The sequence below is a fragment of the Hyperolius riggenbachi genome, chromosome 5 (assembly GCF_040937935.1).
Source record: "Hyperolius riggenbachi isolate aHypRig1 chromosome 5, aHypRig1.pri, whole genome shotgun sequence".
Classification (NCBI taxonomy): domain Eukaryota; kingdom Metazoa; phylum Chordata; class Amphibia; order Anura; family Hyperoliidae; genus Hyperolius; species Hyperolius riggenbachi.
The window spans coordinates 106,717,064-106,733,948 of record NC_090650.1 but is presented as its reverse complement, the minus strand read 5'-3'; the positions used below and the strand labels follow the sequence as shown (position 1 = coordinate 106,733,948).

At 42.8% G+C, this 16,885-nt stretch overlaps 1 protein-coding gene across 1 annotated transcript in view; it reads left to right on the top strand.

Annotated features, from left to right (window-relative positions):
* TBC1D5 (TBC1 domain family member 5) overlaps positions 1 to 16,885 on the top strand; it is a 510,822-nt gene that overhangs the window by 165,800 nt on the left and 328,137 nt on the right. Inside the window, exons 5-6 of the mRNA XM_068238274.1 lie at positions 12,620 to 12,709; positions 12,798 to 12,872. Coding sequence (XP_068094375.1) covers positions 12,620 to 12,709; positions 12,798 to 12,872 — 165 coding nt within the window. The remainder of the gene's footprint in view (positions 1 to 12,619; positions 12,710 to 12,797; positions 12,873 to 16,885) is intronic.

Genomic DNA, 16,885 nt, shown 5'->3' with positions numbered 1-16,885 from the left:
CTCTCCTTGCAGAAGGGAGATGACCGTTCCCACCTTAATTGGCTCAGACGAAAAAGTCCGGGGCAGCAAGGAGAAGTGAAGGAGACAGGCACTCTTGAATTGTCTGAATTTTCCCCGATCCCCCGAGAAACGCTCGGGCAGCGGGATCCTTGGTTCTGGCGCAGGAGCAGGTAGTGTAGCGGGAGGAAGGATGCCGACAGCAGGTGCCCTGGCTTGAATCTGATCCTGCATTTGGACGTAACCCTGCTGGACCTGTTGTACAGAGATCCTGAGTTCAGCAATCTGTTGGCATAGCTGATCCATAGGAGAGAGTTCCGCAGCACTTGATACTCCAGAGGTGTCCATGTTGGCTGTTCGTATCTGTTATATCTTCGGCCGCTGTTGATTCTTCCACCGCAGGAAGAGATGTTGCCCAGTAGTGGGGTCTAAGCGTCCACGGGTCTTCACCGACAAACCCCGAAGGGAAGGCTGGACTTAGCTGCCTAGTGTGCACCAGGTCACTACTGGGATAATCTCAGCTGGTGGTCGAAAGAACAGCGACACCTCAGTGTAGAGTATCCAGTAAGCGTAATCCGGGTCCGGGCAAAGGTCAGGGCAGGCAGCAGACAGACGTAGTCGAGAGGCAGGCGTGAGGTCGAGGCAGGCAGCAGGCAGGCGTTTAGTCGGAGTACAGGCGTAAGGTCGAGGCAGGCGGCAGGCAGACGTAATCCAGTTGCAGGCAGGGTCAAGGCAGGCGGCAGACAGACGTGGTCAAGTATCAGGCAAAGGGTCAAACCAGGGGCAGAAGATCAAGAGTAGTCAGGCAATCCAGGTCACAACGGCAGATCAAACAAGTAAAAGGCTGGCCGGAGCTCAAGGGCTAGACAGGCGAACCACACACTAGCTGTCAGAACGAACAGCACCGACTGCTGGGAGAGCAGGCCTTTTATAGGGGCAGGGCTGCACTTTGGCGCGTAATCCTGGCCGCTGCGCATGCGTACGAACGTCCGCCAAAACCCCGCGCATGCGTACGCGAGGTCTGACGCCATTCCGCACAAACGTACGCACGCCCCCGGCAGCCGTCGCTAAACCGCGGCCGGCAATGCGCGCGCGCACAGAGACCAGAGGACGCCAGTGCAACGCGGAAGTAACACGCGGAGGACGCCGAGGACGGAGCAGAGCCACGTGAGTATGACAGTTATAAGTCCCGCGACTATGCGTACACAAGTCCAACTTGTCGTTCAAACGACAAGTTGGTCGGAAAAGTTGGACCAGTTTACTGTAAACATACCTCACACTTGCAGTCCATGCACGCTGCTTGTGAAGATGCAATAGTACAACTATAAAGCTGCACACTTTAATAATAAGCAGAATTCCAATCTAAGTTAGATCCAGCACAGAAAGCACAATATAATAACCAATATTGTAACGTTATTAAAGTTGATGCTGAAGTTGTTACTCTATTGTCTTTGCTGCTTTTGAAGTTTACTATTCTGCCCGTGACCATACATGGTTAGATTTCTGGTAGATCAAGCAGTTGATATCTTCCTCTAATCCTTTATCATCTTGCACCACTATTACCTTTGTACTGCTCAGTGCAGTGCAAACCTATGCAGCTGTTGATTATGCACTGCTCCTAACCATGGTGGAACCCCTAGCCCTGTACTCCCACAATAGATCAAAGAAGGAATGAGCTTTCTTAATCAATACTGATAAAATTATCTAATATGGCTAATCAAGGGAGCCTTTGATTTTAATTTTTTTTTTTTGTTCTTTTTTTACATTTAACGTCAAATATATGTTAAACAATTCAGTAGTGTATGAACAGCTTGACCATTAGGTTATAGCACACTTGAAGTGGGGAAGGAGGAAAAAGTAGATGCTTACCTTAGTAGTTGAAAGCCTCTGGATGGGAGGCTTCCTGGAGCCTTGTAGAGTGAACCGTTCCAGCACAGAGTTCCTCTTCCATCTCCTGGCCATACTCCCAGCTGTGGACAAGCGTGTCCGCACTGGGCATGTGCAAGTAAGGTCAGCACATGCCCAGTAGAATGAAGCTGCTCATACTCTGCTTTTTTCCTCCGTGCACAACCGCTTTGTACCCCCGGGGGGTACTTACCTCAGGAGGGGGAAGCCTCTGGATCCTAAAGAGGCTTTCATCGTTCTGCTCACCCATCTGGATCCAGCACTTGCTCTCCTGGACACAGAGCGCCATTAAAATTTACAATTGCCGCTTCGCACATGCGCAGTGGCTGCTCTCTGCTCAGGCTCCGGCGGCACCCAGGCTGCATGCATTTTGTAAAATTAACATGCAGGCTGAAGTTATTAGTGTCTCATTGGCCATCTCAACCCCTCATAACTCATAATGATTAAAAAAAAAAGCCTTCTAAGTCCAGAGCTCAAATTGCTGCTGGTAACTAACATTCCCCTTTATATTGGCTATCTCACCCTACTTTACTGGAGGCAGAGCTCCAGGGAACCTGAGGTCTAAAATAAACTGATGAGATAAACAATTGTATTTATCCTCCTACTCCTAAAAAATGACTTTTATTTTTAGATATCCCATGGCATTAAATGATATTTAAATATGTACAAAGATTGAATGTTTTATTGTATGTATGGAATGGCAGTCTATTAAGCTTCCCAGAGTTAAAATACATGAACTATTGGTCTCTTTCTATCTACTCCCTGCCCTCAGAAGTTGTATTCTGCCAGGAAGACTTTTTTGGCTATAATTTGCATATCAGTGAGGTTTACAATATTCCCAACAAGGTACAGATGAGACAGAAGCTGTCACTTCCATGCCTAAAAATTTACTATTTCAGGAAGCAACATAAAAAAATAAAACAGCCTGATTATTAGTGTTTTGCACTGTACATACACGTTTATCTCATCATGTCTATGTTGCCTGGGTACACCTTAAGTTGATGATGCAGCACTTTACAGTGCCCTATGGAAAGAGGCGTGACTTGCATTGACAGTCTTCCTCCATAGGCAGTTATAGGAAATGGGCATAGCCCAGATCACCAGAGTTATAAGGGTGTGAAGAATATCCAAAAATCAAAATGAAGAGTCATGTGACTATGGGATGCAAAACAAAAACGGTTACCGTATTTTTTGTACTATAAGATGCACTATTTCTCCCTCAAACTCTGGGGAAAAAGTAGGTGTGTCTTATAGTGCGAACGCTACACTAGGGTCCATTCAAGTAATGCCGGGCACCCGTCCATGCCTGTGTTCCCTGGCTCTGCTAGTAGCCCATGACTCCCGCACTTGAACGTCCTGAAGTCCCCTTCATGTCCTCCATCTATGCTGATGGTCCCCGCCGCTAGTAACCCATGTCTCCGTTGCACTAGTAGCAGCCCATGCCCCCCGTCTATTCTGGTGGTCCCCGCCGCTGCTCATAACTTATGCCTCCACCTCTCTAGCAACCCAGGCCCTTCATCTATGCTGGTGGTCCCTGGGCAGCAACGGGAGAGGTAAAGAGGCAGTGGAAGCCCTCACCTGTCCATCCAGAGTGCTCCTGTGTCCTCCATCTCCTGACTTTCTCCCGTATGGTTGCTTGCCACGTGATCCCGCATGTGCACGGTTTGCTGGCTTGCGCGATGATCAGCGGCATGGACACGCGTCTTCCGGTTCTTGTAGCTGCTTAGGCAGGAGGATGGATGGCGGTGTATGACGTCAGTGGCTCTGAGTGACACGGCTCCAGCAGGCATTTGGTATCAGAGATGACCCTGCTTCCCTACCGCTACCAGAAGGATGAAGGACATTGGCGGCGGAGGATATCTGTGGCTCTGAGTGACGTGGGCCATCAGCTGGAGCTGCCCATGTGACTCCAGTTCTTGCAGCAGCGCTGGCTCCGGGAGTCATGACAGATGTCAGCACAGCACCCACGCAACCCTGACACTCTCTGGACTGGACCGCAGAGGACCCAGGATGCCATCCCAGTTTCCCAGGATCAAAAGCAGCCCAGCAGCACACATCTCCCCTAGATTGGTAAGTATGAAACATGCATTTGAAGCTTAGTGTAGGTAGTGGGGTCATTGTAGCTTAGTGTAGGTAGTGGGCATTGTAGCTTAGTGTAGGTAGTGGGCATTGTAGCTTAGTGTAGGTCTTGGGGGCAGTAAGGGTTAGTGTGTGATGTAGTTAGTGCGGCAGCAGGAGTAAGTGTAGAGTAGTTAGTGTAGATGGTGGGGCAACAAGGGTTATTGTAGGGTAGTTACTGGAGCAGCAGGGGTTAGTGTCGCTGGGTTGGGCAGTCAGTGTAGCTTAGCTAGAGACAGTTTTGGGGAAAAAGGGTCCATAAGACGCCCCTGCACCATAGACGCACCAGATTTAGTGTATATTTTTTCCCCTGATTGTTACCCTCTAAATCTAGGTGCGTCTTATAGTCCAAAAAATACGGTACTTCAGCTTTTTTTTATTACAGTAACTGATATATTAGAGAATGGCTAATTTTTATTTTTCATGAAAAAGGTTTGCAGGGTCACATATGTTTTGCACCTTGACTCTGCCTTAGTTAATTAGGCTCATTGTGTCATATCCAATGGCTGCTAACAACATTAACCAAACTAATGCAAGCAGATGACCAAGTTGCTGCGGGATTTGTCAGCTGTCCAAAGAATTTACAGAAATTATGTCTGATGCAAATGATCTTAAAGTGGATCTGAACTCTTGCACAGAATAAAACAGAGAGAAATGCACCCTGTATAAGTTTAGAAAGTTTAGTTTGTCTTATTCCCTCTCATCTGTAAGTAATCACAAGTTGTAATTTGATCTCAGCTGAGTCAGCTGACTGTAAAGGCAGAGCAGCTAATTGGTAAACACAGGATGTTAACAATATTTCTGCTTCCTGCTTCCCTGAAAGCAGGAAGTAGACACTGCAGATTTATTGCAGGCTTTGTATCAGCTGTAATAAAAAAAAAAAATTCTTCAAGGTTAGTATGTTGTTGCTTATCTTTTTGAGCAGAGAGTAAGTTATGAGTTCAGGTCCGCTTTAAGATATGTTCAGATCTGAGAATTCCTGTTTTTTTTCTGAATGGTTTTAGCTGTTTGGTGAAGTTACAAAAAGCAGCTTCTGTTTCAGGTCTACTGATGCTCTAGCATGTTTGTGGCAAAACACATTACAAACCGCATAAGCCCAGCCACTTTCTGTCATACTTAATAATACTTCTGGATATCCTGCATCCCAGACATGCTGACGAGGGGCAGTGTCTGTCTTCTCATTATCTTCACCCTCTTATATGCACATGTAAACATACAATTATTTTCCTTTCATTCTTGTTTTTCTGATTGTATCAAAGCTGCATCTATGAGATATGACATACTTGTTTCCTTACAAAAGACTTATTCTGGCTAATGGAAACTACAGTTTACAATGTAACGTTTTAATTGATTTGATTATATTTTATTTTTATTTTTGTCTATTTTCTTATCTAACTTCTAAAAGAAATACACATACAGTATAATCAGTTGTTTACATATTAATAACGTGTTACACCCCTGATCTTTCCCCTGGGAGATGATTGAGACTAAAGCACCACAAGCTGTTTACATACTTGACCATTACTAGTTACACCTACTAGTTCTGTCGCTGTCACTATAGGATCTCTGCCCTTCCCTTGGGTATGTGTCACTATGGGTAGATGTCACTGGGGAGGGAGAGATCTGTCATTATGAGATCTGTCAGTGGGGGTCATTCACAGTATTGTTGCTATGGGGACCATTGTTGCTATGGGGACTTTTAGTGAGGTCTCTGTCACCAAGAGGTTTGGGATTGAGAAAGTAGAATTATAGTCATATCTCACTAAAGGGTATTTCACTAGAGATCATCTGTCACTGAGGTATCTCCGTTAAATTGGGTTAAACTCAAATTGAAGTGCCTACTCTTAGGTACGTAAAAGAACATTTAAAACTGTTCCATGTGTGTAAAAATGTTTATTTTCAATGCAGAGTTTGTATGTTCTTCTGATCTCTGCTAATTGGCAAATGTAATTATTGCCAGCTAGAAGTTCTCTGTCTGGTCTCTTCACTCTGCACCCCATTCTCCCTCTGCTTAAAGTGGACCTGAACTCTTCTCTGCTTTAAAAGATACGCAACAACATAATAACTTTCAAACAAAAAACATTTATCTGTACAGCTGATATAAATCCTAAAAAATACATTTGCACAGTTTCTACTTCCTGGTACATGGAAGCAGACATATCGTTTACAGCCTGTGCCTTTAAATGGGCTTATCTGCTTATCTGCCATAGGCAGTCATGTGACACGAGAAGGATCAAATTACAACTTGTGATTAGACACAAATGAGGGGGAATTAAACAGGCTAAACTCTCTAAATACATTCAGGGTGCATGTCTTTGTTTTCCTTCTGTCCTGTGCAAGAGTTCAGGTCCACTTTAAGGGACTCAGTTGTTGCAAAGGCAATGTGTCTATTCAGCAGAGGAGGGAGGGGGAGCAGAGTGAAGAGACCAGACAGAGAGCTTATCAAGGATTTTAGAAATGCCTGCCTTCTCCATTCCCCCATGTGTAAGCTCATGCTGCATAACAAGTAAATGAGCAGGAACTAAGAAGACAACACAATGTAAGAGATAGGCAACGGGGAGAAAAAAAATGTTAACAGAGAACAAGTAGTGGCAGTGTCTTAAAGATGAACTCCAGTTAAAATAATGTAATAAAAAAGTGCTTCATTTTTACAATAATTATGTATAAATGATTTAGTCAGTGTTTGCCCATTGTAAAATCTTTTCTCTCCCCGATTTACATTCTGACATTTATTACATGGTGACATTTTTACTGTGGGCAGGTTATGTAGCTGCTGCTAGCTGTTTTGGCTGTTAGAGACAGCTGTAAACAGCTAATTCCTGTCTGTGAACCTTGTTACATTGTAACAAACTGCCAAAAGTACCACGGTCCCAGAGCTTCTTGTGGGAGGGGTTTCAGCACAAAATCAGTCATATAGCGCCCCCTGATGGTCTGTTTGTGAAAAGCAATATATTTCTCATGTAAAAGGGGGTATCAGCTACTGATTGGGATAAAGTTCAATTCTTGGTTATAGTTTCTCTTTAAAGACCGAGACAGAAAGAGAGATGCTGAAGGTGGAGAGAGAAGTTTGTCATGGAATGAAGTGCAAGGCAGAGTCAAACAAGTGGCATGGGGAGAAAGGGAGGCAAGAGGTACAGGTAGTAGAGGAGAAAGATAGGGGGGGTGCCAGAGGGAGGAGGTCTGCTTTAACATCACTCCACATTAGATCTACACCACATGTACCACATTTATGCATCTATGGTCCATGGCATAGCAACAGAATCATGGTCTGCAGTGCAAACACTGGGCCAAAATCAACTTTTCAGGAACCGTCACTGTGAGAGATGTAAGCAGGGAAACATTAATGGTTTGTTAATGATTGTGACTATTCAAAGCCTATGATCATTACTGCTAAGCACCAGTAAAGACTTTATGCAGTGACTGGTGGAAGGCTGCATGTGGGCCCCTAAGGTCCATAGGCCCTGGTGCAGCTGCAACCTCCACATCCCCTATCTTTGCACCACTATGTATGGTAACGATGCATGTAGAGCAAGCACACTATACCTACAGTAAATACAGTAATCTTTAAACTGAGAAAGATATGTTTTGTTATCCGAGCCCTATCTGTCCCCATGTGAGTATAATGTGCAAGAGCCTGCACACAGTTTTTATAATATGTCTTCAGGATTTATTCTTTTTAATGTATGTAGGGAGAATACTTTCTTTCAGTATCACATGCAGCCATGCAGATTATTCCTCTGTCAACAGATGGTATAGCACACTGCAGAGGTTAATATAGCCATAATTCATAACAAAAGGAACATAACCATTAAGTAAAATTAACCTAAAGCAGCCATGGATGATGACACAGTCAAATGTCATTTTGAAAACATATTTTTCCTTTGTAGAAGTATTAATCTTCTAACATTAAACTGTTTTCAGCATTTGTTAAATTGGCAGTGCTGCTCAAGTGTGGTTCCTACTGTCTGCAGATATTCCCGTTATACTCCAAGTCGCTTCCCATGTGCCCGGGGTGGCTGGAAAGTGTAATGGTTAAGGACTCTGCCTCTGACACAGGGGACCAGGGTTCAAATCTCAGATCTTCCTGTTCAGTAAGCCAACACCTATGCATTAAGGAGATTTTGTGCAAGATATTGTTATTATTATTTAGTATTTATATAGCACCGACATATTACGCAGCGCTGTACAGAATATATTGTCTTGTCACTAACTGTCCCTCAGAGGGGCTCACAATCTAGTCCCTACCATAGTCCTATGTCTATGTATGTATGGCGTAGTGCATGTATCACAGTCCAGGGCCAATTTTAGGGGAAGCCAATTAACTTATCTGTATGTTTTTGGGATGTTCCGTGTCTTTTCTTGTCTTTAGCAATCTTAGGACGAAACTGAATAGAGGCTATTACTTCTTATTTGGATTTCTAGGCCACACCTATCTTGCATTCACTAACTAGGGTTTGTCATGGGGATCTTTTGCTGGGGGCTGATCTGTTATTAGAGTTGGTCATGTGAGTCGATCTCCTAACATGGTTTTGATTTATGGCTGCAGTTTGTTATGGGGATCTATATTTACTGAGGTTTGATCAGTTTCCAACAATAATGTCACAATACAGTAGATATGATTCTAACTCTGTTCTTGCATGGTTAAATGAATCCCAATATAAGCACAGGAAAGATGTTTGACTGAACCAGATGATATTAGCCAGTGGCAACTACTGCTGAGCTTGGCTGAATGTGTTTTTCTAAGCACTCACTGGAAAGACAAAATCAAGAGCATTTACATCGCTCTTATCTCCTTGTGCACGCAAAGCGCCGGAGTTGCAGCCTCTAGGGTGCACTGAGTATGCAGAAGCAGAGTTGCCCAAGGTCCTCTTACTGGATAGGTGCAGCTTACTAAACAGGAAGGGATACATTTGAAACCTGGTCTGTGTCAAAAGCAGAGCCCTTAACCATTGCACTTTCCAGCTACGTCTATACAAAGATGCAGGCCGCCCTCTGCCACCACTATCACCACTACCTGTTTATACACTATTCTGTCAGTTGAACCGAGTAGAGTTGAGCCGAAATTTTCGTAATTTTGCATTACTATAATTACGCATGCGAAATTTGCGATTACGATGCGAAATTACAGTAGCGTAATTGCCATTAAAATCGTAATTGAAAATACCGTAAGCGTAATTTTCAACGCGTAATTTCGCGTTTCGTTCATGCCGTAATTTCGCATTAAACGCTACCGTAATTTCGCCAAGGAGACCCATTGATCCTTAGCAGACCAATAGGGTTCCTTCTGATTTGAAGGAACCCCATTGGTCTGCTAAGGACCAATGGGGCTCCTTGGAGCCCAAATACAAAGATGCTTAGAGAGCTCTGAGCTATATAGCTCAGAGCTCTGTCGGGTCCGTGCAGCGCAGACGGGTATGCGGCGGCTGAGCGGCGAGTGACGTCGGGTGCGGCATAGTTACAATGTAACAAAGTTGTTACATTGTAATAACTTTGTTACATTGTAACTGATAGAACATTTCCGAGGCTATTTCGAGGGATCATTTATTTAAAGGGACAGGTAAGTATTAATGGTTAATTAAGAATATTAAAGGACTTTTTTCGTGGTTATGTTTTTTGTTCAATTAAAATACTTTTTCTAAGTGTTTGTGTGTTTATTTACTTTTAACTCTTAAAGGAAATGGGTAAGGGGTACAAGTACCTCTATACTCATTTCTCCTGGGAGGGGGGGTGGGCATCTGGGGGACCCCTTTTTAAAGGGGACTCCCAGATTCCACCATGAACCCCCCCCAGGAAATCGCGGCCTCCACCTCCACCGCCCATCGGAGGTGGAGAAGAGCCCCTTGTCCTTGGATTGGACAAGGGCTCGGAGGGGGAGGGGAAAGCTTAGCTGCCCCTCCCCTTCCGAGACCCCCCAATCCATGGACCATGCGGGCTGGTATAGTCAGGGTGCGGAGCCCCACGCGGCCGGTGCTCCGCATTCTGGCTATCCCAGCCTGCATGGGGGACAAGGGGTTAAAGAGGTCTGGGAGGGGGGACCCCACGTCGTTTTTTTTTTTATATTTCCCACACTCAGAACGAAGTAAGTAAAACTCTTCCCACTTGGGGGAATCTATGAAAATAATACACTATTGTTACCTGTGCAAAAAAAACTGACATTTTCCGCATTTAAAAGACATTTTTGCCCTTGAAACTTAAAAATCGATTTTCTCAAAAACTATAAGGTCTTTTTGAAAAAAAAAATTTCCTCTTATTCCCACTGATCCCCTTAATATACCCTAGGAATTTGGTGTTCCTAAACTTTAAGCAGGCTTTGCTATTAACCGTTAAAGTCGGCGGGTTTTTAAATGTATACATTTTTACTTTGAAACTTTAACATCGATTTTCTCAAAAACTATAAGGTCTTTTTGAAAAAAAAATTTTTCCTCTTATTCCTTCTGATCTCCTTAATATATTCTCCAAATTTGAGGCTCTTAGCATTTAAGGGGGCTTTGCTATTAACCCTTAAAGTCGGCGGCTTTTTTATATTATACGGAGCGTTACGGTTTAACGCGAAATTACGGTAGCGTTTAATGCGAAATTACGGCATGAACAAATACCCATTGTAATGCGAAAATTACGCTTACGCGAAATTTTGCAAAATCCTTCTTCATTGCGATTATGTACTTATGGCCATAATCGTAATTACACTAATTACGTGAAATTTCGCGAAATCGTAATTACGTCATTACGCTCATCTCTAGAACCGAGCAACTGCCATTCACGAATTGCTTTTGAAAATAAAGAAAGCCCTGAGAACCCCCCATGAGATGATTAGCTAGTCCAAAACCTATCAGTTTTTTTCCAAGTTCTACAACCTACTGCAAGGCCCAGTACACACCGAGTGGTTTTAGGAGCGATCCGCCAACCACATCCGCCTATGAAAACGCTTGGCTAATGTATTTCAATGGGATGGTGCACACCAGTGGTTTGAGGTTTTTAGCAAAAAGAAAACGCTAGATCAGAGCTGTTTTCCAGGTGTTTTTGTTACAGAAGCTGTTTAGTAACAGCTTTTACTGTAACATTATTAGTAATCTGCTACACAAAAACGCTCCCAAAAACGCTAGGCATGTGTAGAAAACGTCTCTAAGCATACCTAGAATCGCTCTGAAATCGGCTCCAAAAACTGCTAGCGTTTTATGGCTCTGCTAGCGGTTTTGGTGTGCACTGGGACTAACTGACAGCAACAACATAGGAGAAACGTAATTTATAGCACAGTTTACTGGAATAAATTTGTGTTTTCATGTATTTTAAATTTTACAATTTTTTTTGCGACGGTGGTCCTTTAAAGAATAAGGGCATTACTGGTAGTTGTACAGGTATATTGAACAGTGTTAGTCAAAGAATCAGGGTTGTCCACCTCAAATACAAAGTTGGACGAAACTGAACACTGAGACTAAGTCGCTAGCCAACCTCAATGTTGATTGGACCCCCTCCCTCCCCTATACAGTTCCCTGGCATATAATGTCTCCTCCCTCCCCTATACAGTTACTTGGTGTTTAGTGGCCCACTCCCTTCCCTATACAGTTCTTTGGTGTCTAATGCTTCCTCCCTTCCTTATAAGGTTCCCTGGTGTCTAGTGGTTCTCCCTACTCTTTACAGTTCCCTGGTGTTTAATGCCTCCTCCCTCCCCAATACAATTTGACATGTATGTCATAGGTAAACAATTCACTTTTTTATTTTGGTGGCCACAGACTGTTCTCTGAGCTGAATAGGATATATTATTTTGCAACTCCTTTCTGAAATGGTTTTAAACAGTTCCTTGAGATAGTAACCTGCTATAGCATGAGTGTAGTCCTTTCAGGATCCTGTTGTGACCTTGCTTAAGGGACAACTGAGGTGACATGTGACATGATGAGATAGGCATGTGTATGTATAGTGCCAAGCACAAATAACTAGGCTGTGTTCCTTTTTTTCTTTCTCTGCCTGAAAGAGTTAAACATCAGGTATGCAAGTGACAGTTTCTGTCCGGGTCGGACTGGGTCAGACTATGACATAACCCTCACTGCTAAGTAATTACAGCCATAAAATACTTTCCTCTCAGTAAATAGCTTCCCGGAGCAGGAAAGAGATAAAAAGGGTCAATAATTCATAGATTTGAGCTCGTGCATACTTCAATGAAGGTGTCATTGAGCAGAAACAATGAAACAGTAAAAACTTAAAAATTAGGTTTAAATATAAAATAAAACTGTGGGATATCTGAAAAAGTTATTTTTTAGGAAAAGGAGTATAGATACAATTGTTTTTGTCATCCGTTTATTTTCACCTTGGATGTCCTTTAACACAGAATCAGAAGAGGATGGATACTGAGTCAGCAGCCATAGACTGTTAGCTTTACACTTGCCTCAGTCCTGCTCATATAGAGTTAAGCATGGTCTATTGCGAAGTGCTTCCAGTGTGTGTTGTGCTAGAGTGCCGCCTCCAAAACACATCAACTGTACCATTAATTTATTTCATGCCATGTATCTTCCAGTGTTCTTTTCAGTGCACTATATTTTTTCCCTTGATAATCCATGTCCTTTCCTAAGCTTGTTTTGTAACACATTTCCAATTTTATTGGCAGCTGTTTCTAAATGTTTTACCCCAAGACAGAAGCCAATGGATAAGTAAAACGGAAGAGTTAAGAACATGGTATAAAAAGATTAAGGAAATAGTAAGTGATATTTCTGCTATTTGGTGCCGTGTTGAAACAGTGTTTACTTAAGAGATATGTGCTTGACGTCCTGTTTGTCTTATTTTAGCACATAACAAATCCCAGAAATGCTGCTGGCCAGCAAGACTTAGTGATAAATAATCCGTTGTCACAGGACGAAGGGGTAAGTTGACATTCTTTATGTTTTATTTATAGGCTAACTACATATTATATATGTTTCAATGACATTACATGATCCCTTATTTTACCCTCTTGCTGTACTTTAGTGTCATGATCATATTTCATATATGGATTGCTCAGAAATACAGGTCTGCTAGTGGTTATCTTTAGGTAAGATTGTACATACGTCGGTGACTTTAGGTAGTCCACTTACTTTCTAAATGATTGTAATAAAAGCAACTCAGATGATAAAATGACAGAGCACTGTTCACAGACTTGTATAGAGTGTAAAACATGTCATGTCTCAAAGATGAAGTGTCTTACCATAAAACAGACTCATAACAAATAATGTGCCTTATCAGAGTTAGCATGCCTTATCAAAGTTAACATGCTTTATCAGATTAGCATAGCGAGCACTACGAACTTACCGTATGCCTGCTAATTGGCAATGACAAGAGCTCCACTCGTCCTGCCCTGAGCCCCAGCGGGTCCAATCCCTTTAAAGGACATTATCTCCGCACTTTAATTGGCCCAATGGGTTGCCTGTCACTTGCAGGAAACTTGACAGGCAGTCTATTGGGCCAATCAAAGTGCAGGGATAATGTCCTTTGAAGTGATTGGACCCACAGGGGCTCAGGGCAGGATGAGTGGAGCTCTTGTCATTGCCCATTAGCAGGCATAAGTTTGTAGCGCTTGCTATGCTACTCTGATAAGGCAAGTTAACTCTGATAAGGCATGCTAAATGTGCAGTAAGGGGAGCTATAGTGATAGTGAATCAACCCCATTATGTGTACCAGCTATAAGCTTTAATCTCCCTTAGTAACAGGACGTAAATAGTTGATTGGCTTTTATAAGAGGAGTAGACGCAGTCTTATAGCATGGCACTTTCAGCATGAAATTCCTTGTGGTACTCTGCTAATAAAACAAAAAAACATTACATAGCTCTCCTTCCTGCATCTTCATGCAGCAATTAAGACTTAAAGAGACACTGAAGCGAAAAAAAATATATGATATAATGAATTGGTTGTGTACTATGAATAATTACTAGAAGATTAGCAGCAAAGAAAATATTCTCATACTTTTATTTTCAGGTTTATAGTGTTTTTTCTAACATTGCATCATTCTCTAATATGTGCAGATTACACAACACTCAGCATTCAAAATGAGTCTTTCAGAGCAGTCTGTGAAGTAATGACCTCTCCTCTAGCAGAGGAAAAGTAAACAGTTCACTTACAGTTGAGATAATAAAAGTCAGATAACAGCCCTCTCCAGGACTAACTTAGTCGGAGAGCTTAATGGCTTGTTTGCATAGAGATAACAACTGGAGTTTCTCAACTCTTCCTGTACTGGAAACAATTAGACTGATGTATCTGATCTTAATGTTTTATTTCTTAGCTGTACTACACATACAAATCATAATATCATAATTTTTTTTTCGCTTCAGTCTCTCTTTAAGACAGTAATTAAGTATTTTGATTGCTCACACCTACGTCCTGTGAACTACACCCACTTCCTGTGAACTACACCCCCCCCCCACCACCACCAACAACAACAACAACAACAACTGAGTCCAGAGATGAGATTCAGCAAGCTGCACTGTAGTGGCAGTGACATTTGGCTCCCCCCATAACAATTTTGCCTGGAGGCTAACAACGTATCTGTACAGCTTAGGCCCTGCCCTGTGAGAGATTGACTCCCAATTCTGCCAGGCAACAAGCTTTAGAGGTTCAAAATCGTCACACCACCATTATTTTCAATGAAAAAGAACTTTTATCCATGAAAAGTCATAGGTTCATAAAAATCCAATCAGGATAACTTTTATTGATAACAGACAACAAATAACCACACAGTGACCCCACTGTGTGGTTATTTGTTGTCTGTTATCAATAAAAGTGATCCTGATTGGCTCTTCTGCAATGTTGCGCTATTTGCATACTTGCATCCCACAGATTTATTCATAACTCTACCAATGAATTCAAGTAGTCTTTATGTTTATAGAAATGATAAACCTCATGTTGTGACCTCATTAATTTCACTAATCAGATTAAATCATATAACCTGACCTTTTTAATTCTCTAATAAAATAACAAAAGCACATACAAAGACTTATGAGGGCAAAGTGTCAAGTTGCCTGCATGGTTTCAAAATGATAATGTAGTTTTATGCTAGGAATACATCATGAGATATTTTGGCAGATAGATGGTTTAATAGATCATCTCTGACAGGTTCCATTTTATTTTCTAATGTTTTTCTGATCGATTTCTCATAGAAGTGAATGTAAATTGATAAGAAAAGTCGATCGAAAAGTCGATCGGTCAATAAATCTGCTGAAAAATCTCATTGTGTATTCCCAGATTTAGTACGCTTCACAGTGCAGAACAATGAAGTCTTATCAAGTTGCTCAAACAAAAGCAGGGCAAAATCTTTGCACGTATTTCAGCCCTATTCATTAACCACCCTGGCGTTCTATTAAATGCGCCAGGGTGGTGGCGCAGCATTGCTTTTTGATTTTCTTTTTCTTAAATCATGTAGCTAGCCTAGCTACACGATGCCCCCCTCCCTGTGGCGTCCCTCCCACCCCTCCGATCGCCGCCGGCGCGTATGCCCATAAGGAAATCCCGTTCTGAACGGGATTTTCTTTAGGGCTTCCCCCGTCACCATGGCGACGATCGTGATGATGTCATCGGGAGTCCCGATCCACCCCTCAGCGCTGCCTGGCAATGATTGGCCAGGCTGCGCACGGGGTCTCGGGGGGGGAGGGGGCATGTAATGCGGCGGGTAGTGGCGCATCGGCGGGTAGCGGCGGCGATCGACCTAAACACGCAGTTAGCAAAGTGCTAGCTGCGTGTTTTAAAAAAAAAATTATGAAAATTGGCCCACCAGGGCCTGAGCAGCGCCCTCCAGCGGTAATGGACGAGCTGAGCTCGTCATTACCACCAAGGAGGTTAAAAACAGTCAGCAGTATTAAAAGGAACATAGAGGTTTCCATATTTATTTCCTTTTAAACAATGCATATTGCCTGGCTGTACTGTTGATCCTCTGCCTTTAATACTTTTAGCCATAGACCCTGAACAAGTCTTATGTCAATACCATAGACTGGTACTATACAGGTCCTTTTGGTGTTTTTAATACTATTAAAAATGATCTTTCAAATTGCAGTCCGCTAAATATGATTAAAACTGACAATGATATCGAATTGCTCTTCTTCATAACCATGGCAATGGTACTTTGTTTGGAATAAAAATCTTACTGCAGTGAATTAGCATCAAACAGTAGATTCCATTGTTACTTCTTTTCAACTCCTAGATTCATCTATTGTTCAACAACAAACTTTGGCACTTCTGTCTACCAGTCTTGTTTAGAAAGATTCTTAAAGGGAACCTCACCTGAAAATAATTACAAGAGTTTCACGTACCTGGGGCTTTGACCAGCCTCCTGCAGCTGTCCTGTGCCTGCTCAGACCCCCCGCCACAGCTTAGTCTTTTTTCTGCAGACTGACTCATCAGTCTGCAGTCCACTGCCCTTGCGCGGGCCGCGTGCATCCTTGTAAGCATTCACGTCAGATTGCGTACTGATTATTCGGCAGAAACTAAACTGTGCCGCGGTGGGGGAACGGTGGATCGGTTCGGCACACTGCAGGTTCGGCACAGCCCCAGGTAAGTGAAACTCTTGTAATTCTTTTCAGTTAAGGTACCCTTTTAACCTTGTGCAAGTGCTGGAGGGTTTTCGGCCAAGGTAACCAGTAAGAGCTGCAAGAAATCCAGAGTGCCCGATCATTTCAGCTGAGGGCATTGTTCTCCTCCTTATACCTCCCACTGAAGGCAGCTTCAAGGTGCGCCATACCATTGTACCTCCTTACCCTCCATAGCAACACAATATTATCAACATTTGCCCTACCCTAGTAATTATGCCCCGGAGCTCTGTGGATGTGAACTCTTTCTCTCATATAGAGATGATGCATATAGTGAGCAAAATTAAAAAACTTATTAGGGCTAATGAGATGCAAGGACTAACAGT